Raw genomic sequence first — 6431 nt, 5'->3', positions numbered from 1 at the left:
AACAGTCCTTCCTTTCATCACTCTCTTCTTCTCGGCAGTCCTCCCTTTCATCCCTTCCTTCTTCCAGGCAGTCCTCCCTTTCATCCCTCACCCCCCTTTCCCAGCAGTCCTCCCTTTCATCCCTTCCTTCTTCCCAACAGTCCTTCCTTTCATCACTCTCTTCTTCCCGGCAGTCCTCCCTTTACTTTAACATGTATTCTATTACACTTAATCTCAGCCATAAGGCTGAGAAATGATGTGTCTTTTTGTTGTTGTTGTTGTTGTTCGTTTTTTTTTTTGTTTTTATTTTTGTCTTTTTGAGACAGGGTTTCTCTGTATAGCCTTGGCTGTCCTGGAACTCACTTTGTAGCCCAGGCTTGGCCTCAAACTCTTTTATTTTTAAGTTTAGGCTGGGAATATGAGGAAGCATGTTTGCTAAGTCTGCCAGCGTCTGGCTTACCTCACCTAACACGATGCCCTCCAGTTCTATCCATTTTTTTTTTCCTGAGAATGACATAGTTTCATTCTTCAGAATGAAGCATGGATGTGTAGGCTGCACCCCTCACTTGATTATTAATGGTGTAGTGGTGAACACGGGTGCCTAAATATCTCTGTGGTGTGCAGATTTAGGGTCCTTCATTATGTACCCAGGGGTGGTGCAGCTGATCACAGAGCAGTTGTGTATTTAGTTTTTGTAAACACCCCGCATGTTGATTTCTGTGATGCTTACATTTCCATCGGCCTTTTAAATTTTTTTTAAATGACCAGAGTGGTATAGAAACACATTGGAGCTAAAAAAAAAGATGAGCCATGTCACTTAAATTTTTAATTTTAGGTGTGTGTGTGTGCGCGCGCGTGCATGCATCGCTGTGTGTGCGTCCATGGCAGTGTGCAGGTACAAGTCCATATGTGCATATATGCAGAGGTCAGAGCAAGCCAGAGAGCTCTTGGGATCCACCTGCCTCCAGTCCCCGGTGTTGGGGTTACAGGCATGTGTATCTAGGACTGGGTTTTTAAAGCTATTTTTGATTTTTCTATTTTTTTGTTTAACATTGGTGCAGAGGACACAAACACCGGTCCTTCTGGTTGCCGAACAAGCAGTCTTACCCACTGAGCAACCCGTCCGCTGCGGCCCACGGTGTAGATTGAATTTACATTTCCCTGATGACTAGGGAGGTTGGGCATGCACCTATTTGTGTATTTATTTGCCACTTAAACTCTTGAGAACATCTTGTTCCACTCATTCACCTGCTTACAGATTATTTGTTCCTTCCATATTGAATTTTTGGTATTTAAGCTCTTTATATACGCTAGATACTAATTCCCTGTCAGATGATTGGCTGGCAGAGCTTTTATCCCGCCCCATGCCTGCTGCTTCTCTCTGCCCATTGGTCCTTTGCTGCAGAGCCGCTTTGATAGGTGTGCTGTGCTCCCAGAGCTGCAGATACTTTAAGAAAGCCCGTGCCTGTGCCTGTTTCTTTAAGCATTGCTCCTGCATTGTCCCTCAGGGCTCTCAGGGCTTCACATCTCACAGTAATGTCCTCTATGCATTCAGTTTCTGTGCAGGGCGAGCCAGGGATCTAGTCTCAGTCTTCTGCCTCTGGCTGTCCTGTGTTTTCAGCGCCATGAGTTAGAGGAGGCTGACATCTCTTCAGTGTGTGCTCCTGGCTGAGAACCAGTGAGCCGGGGTGACTGTGTGTACATGTCCTTCCGGGTCCTTCAGGCTGTCCTATTCCTCAGAGGCTGTGTTTATGTCAACATCATTCTAGGTTTGTGGCCATGGCTCTGCAGTGTAATTTGAGTCTTTTGTACTTCCATATGATGTTTTGTTTGTTTTTTGTTTTTTGTTTTTGACTTTCTGTGAAGAATATTACTGGAATTTGACAAGGATTGTACTGACTCTGTAGGTCGCTTTCAGGAGTGCAACTTCTTTCGTGAGGTTAATTCTTTTGATCGGTGTACATGGGAGTTCCTTCCTATTTTCTAGTGTGGTCTTCAACACACTAAAGTGCATTTCGTTTTCTGGAGGAAAGTCTTCGAACGTCAAGGAAGTTGATAGTCTCACAGTTCTTCATTCTGACCTCGGGACATATAATTCTTAACAACAAGGACTAACTTCTCACGTGATCACAGTGCAGTGTCAATCTCAATTGATTAAATCATTTTATTTAATCTGTAGTTCATGCCAACTCACTTGACCCAATAGTATCTTTTGTAGAACGTTTGGGCCAGCGGGATGGCTCAGTAGTGGGCTAAGGTGCCTGCCCATTACCGTAACAACTTGAGTTCATTCTCCAGAACACATATGGTATAAAAGAACTGATTCTGACAAGCTGCCCTCTGACCTCCCCACCTATCCTGTGACATGCCGTCCTTTCTCCAAGAAATCAATAACCACAATTAGAAATTTATTAGAAAATAGCTTTAGTGACAGTTTCTGCCTTGAAACTAGATGAACATCTCTGTCCTCTGCTCAGCTAACAGTTACACGTACACACAGGAAATGTTTGCCCCGATTCTGTTTGATTTCTGTGTCCATGTTAGATTTGTCTCAGGTCAGAAGTTTGGTAGTGTTGTAAACACATGTTGGCTTTTCCTTGGGCACAGACTAGCCTCGCTCCTTGCATTCTGAAGCTACATATAGATCCTGACTCCCAGCAAGGACCTGCACACGTCTAACAGTGTCTATTCCCTTAGCAGCTTCGGCATTACTACATTATAGACACAGGGGCCTGCTGTGCTGTCTGGGGCTGGGGTCTCAACTCTCTAACGTGTTGTTGTTCTTCCTGTCTGACCGTAGATCCCGATCAGCAGCATGGGTAATGTGCCGTACCTTGAATTCCTCTCCAGGTTTGGTGGTGGAATTGATATAAACATCAGTGGTATAAAGAGGTAAGCCTTTTTCTCTCACCCATATTAACATTTGATATTTGGAATGATGTATAGATTCAGGACGCAGGTCATTAGAACCATGCCTAATAATGCATCGATATGTGTGTCTGTATCTCTTTCTTTCCTCTCAGAGACTGAGACTTGCTGTGTATCCCACGCTGGTCTTAAACTCATAATCCTCCTGCCTTAGCCTTTTAGGTGCTGGAGCTTTCGGTTTGCACCACCACGCTTGGCTTATATCTGCATCTCCTTAGAAAGCGCATAGGCAGAGCTTATTTGTGTAACACTTAATGGATTATTCCTGTCAGAATTTCATTTAGAAGGAAGAATAAGGCTGTAATAGAACACAAACATAGCCGGTAAAGTCATGCTTAAAATATTTCTTGTACGGTGTATTTTAAATCTGGAAATAACAGGTTTTAATACCAGATTTGAAAGGCATTGTCTTTTGTACATTTTTGTGCCGTTCATTGGAAGGCGAGTGTTTAGTTGGATGGAAACAGGATATTAGAGGTGTTGTAAAATCACCCCAGTGCTTCAGGACTTTAGCAAAAATGTGTGGTTCACTGACTCACTGCAGCCTGTGGGCGCTGCCACACAACCTTCAATGATTCTGTCAGCAGGAATACTTTGGGTTCCAGTTTATGGTTTAGAAAATACTGTCTTAGTAAGAAAATTCTGCCCTGCTTATCTGATTTTGTGAATCATTTCATTTTCTATGAAGTGTCTCAAACAATTGCAATAATTAAATTTGGGGCTTGGAGCGATGACTCAGCAGCTTAAGAGCCCTTGCTGCTTGTCTTAGTTAAGGTTTCATTGCTGTGAAGAGACATCATGATCATGACAACTCTTATAAAGGAAAATATTTCATTGTGGCTGGCTGGCTTACAGTTCAGAGGTTTAGTTCATTAGCATCATGGTGGGAAACATGGCAGCATGCAGGCAAACACGGTGCTGGAGATGGAGCTGAGCGTTCTCCATCTTGATCAGCAGGCAGAAGAAGGGGACTATGTTCCACTCTGAGTGGAGCTTGAGCATAGGAGACCTCAAAGCCCGCCCACCCTGACACATTTCCTCCAACAAGGCCACACCTACCTAATCAAGGCCACACCTCCTAATAGTGACACTACCTGTGGCCAAGCATTCAAATGCATGGATCTGTGGGGACCATTCCTTTTCAAACCACCACAGTGATCTTTCCAGAGGACCTGAGTTCAGTTCCCAGCACCCATGTTAGGCAGCTCATAACTGCCTTTACATCTCGTTTCAGGGGATCCAAAGCTACCTTCTGGCCTCCATGGGTGCTGCATTCATGTGCACAGACACACAGGGATATACACATTTACTTACACACATAAATAAAAATAAAAGGTATCCTTTCAGTATTGCACTTTAAGAGTCACGGTTGACTCCCTACCTCCAATCCCTGCCTCTTAGGCACAAGTACCACTGTAACAGAAGGAAGGGGTGATGGGGAGCCGGGAGCAATGGGGAGCCTCAGCTGACAGGGGCCTGGAGGTGGTGAGGATCTGTGACCCTTAAAACTCCTGTACAGTATCTCACATATGCTGAACACACTGAACTGTGTAAATGGTCCAGTGGCTCTCTTTTTTTTTTCTTTTTGTGGGAGTAAGAGATTGAATCCCAGAGATCTCACACATGCCAGGCAGGTGCTTTATCCACTTAGCTGTACCCCCAATTCATAAAGACAAATTTTATGGCTTTTCCTCTGTTAAGTCACAATAAAAAAAAATCACTAGTGAACTCTCAGAAGTCCACGTGGTCACCTTAGTTCCCAGACTGGTTAGTATTGTTGGGCATGGAGTGTGATGGAAAGAAGTTGGTTTTGGGGTAAGAGCCTGGGGGAAAAGATGTTTTCATGTTAGTGGGTTCTTGCTCTCATGGGGCTAGATCATCTACCTTCTGCTCTCAGGGTCCTTCTTCCATGTGTGCCTGTTCCTCCACACACACCTGCTCTTCCACTTTCTGCCACTGAGTGAAAGAGCATGAGGCTTTCATTAGAGACCCTGGCCTTCCAGTTCTTTAACCAACTCCTTAACACAAATCTTTTCATTATAAATTTCCCAGACTTGGGTGTTCTGTCACAGTACCAGAAACATACTGATACAATAGTGCATGACTGGAAGGCCTCAGCGCTCTGTTCCACGTTGAATAAGGCATCCAACTTTGTGCTTTCCTGTTATTCAGAAGAACGCTTTACAGACTATGTCTAGTCTCTTGACATAATATTGTTGGGTATACCATCACCTATTTAAATATTCTTTGTTTAAAAAAAACTTAAAAAGCTGTTTTGAAAAACAAAAACAAAACAACAAAAACAAAAACAAAAACAAAACCCTAAACCCTAAAGAGCTAGAAAAATGGAAAGCAGATCTGTGTGTGCATCTTACTATGAAACCTTAGACTGATAATTTGAGATGAGAAGGACCCTAAATTATTTTCTTCACCATAAAAGGCTAATGATTTAAACTAGATTTGCAAGATCCTGACTTTCTGTGACGCCGAATCCTCTAGGAGACCATGCTTTCTGACCAAGTCTCATCTCACGGATAGGGCAGGTCATGTACCATGAACAGCATTTCTATGGAACACAGTGAAAATGCTGAATAAAACGTCAAAAATCTATACAGGCAGTTTAATGTCTTAGTGTGATGTCAAGAGTCGAACTCCTTGAAGAGGCCAACATGAAGTGAAAATTGGAGTCCAGAGGGGGAAACTTTCTGTACAGTTGGCTTTGGCTCTGTGCGCTTTGGCTAAGTCATAGTGAATTCCTGTCCACTCCTAGTGAATTCCTATGTTCAGTTTTGTTGTCCATCTGAAGTAATGAAGACAAGAGGCAAAGCCTCAGTGGGGAGACCCAGAGAGAAGAGCCTATTGGTGACATTGCTGCACAGTGGAACTCGGGATGCTGGGAACTAGAGGAATAGACTTAGTGAGAACAGGGTAAATCCAGCTGAACAGAATACCAGTGGCCTGGAAGGCAGCTCTGATGGATGTAGAGCAGAAAGACACAGAGAGGACAGCCACACAGGACGAAGGTTGGGAAGAAGAGGGCACTTGAAATAGCATTTCCAGGAAGATATGTCCTGCTTTGTTCTATGTGCCTATACCAAGATACACAGCCTGGGTAGTCGTGTGCCTATACCAGGATACACAGTCCGGGTAATCGTGTGCCTATAACAGGATACACAGCCTGGGTAGTCATGTGCCTATACCAGAATACACAAACCGGGTAATTGTGTGCCTATAACAGGATGCACAGCCTGGGTAATTTCTAAGCATGGAAATTATTGTTGAGAGTTCCAGAGGCCAGGAAGTCCAAGATCTAAGCCCCAGCACCACAGCCTTCTCTAATCTTACTGGAGGAAGGTAAGGGGTGGGAGTAGCAGCTATCCAGTCATGGTTACTTATTTAAGCCCTTTGGTGGTGTAGTACACAACACCAAAGTCTGGAGGACACATTCAAACGGTAGAAATGGAAGGGGTGGGGGTGGGGAGAACACACACACACACACACACACACACACACACACACACACA

At 44.0% G+C, this 6431-nt stretch overlaps 1 protein-coding gene across 1 annotated transcript in view; it reads left to right on the top strand.

The window, feature by feature from the left end:
• The window catches only part of Efcab6 (EF-hand calcium binding domain 6), a 190055-nt gene that overhangs the window by 41536 nt on the left and 142088 nt on the right, over positions 1–6431 (top strand). The window contains exon 5 of the mRNA XM_021217148.2: positions 2780–2871. Coding sequence (XP_021072807.2) covers positions 2780–2871 — 92 coding nt within the window. The remainder of the gene's footprint in view (positions 1–2779; positions 2872–6431) is intronic.

Source organism: Mus pahari, chromosome 17, assembly GCF_900095145.1.
Source record: "Mus pahari chromosome 17, PAHARI_EIJ_v1.1, whole genome shotgun sequence".
In the NCBI taxonomy this organism is placed as follows: Eukaryota; Metazoa; Chordata; class Mammalia; order Rodentia; family Muridae; genus Mus; species Mus pahari.
This window is presented reverse-complemented; position numbering and strand designations above follow the sequence as displayed.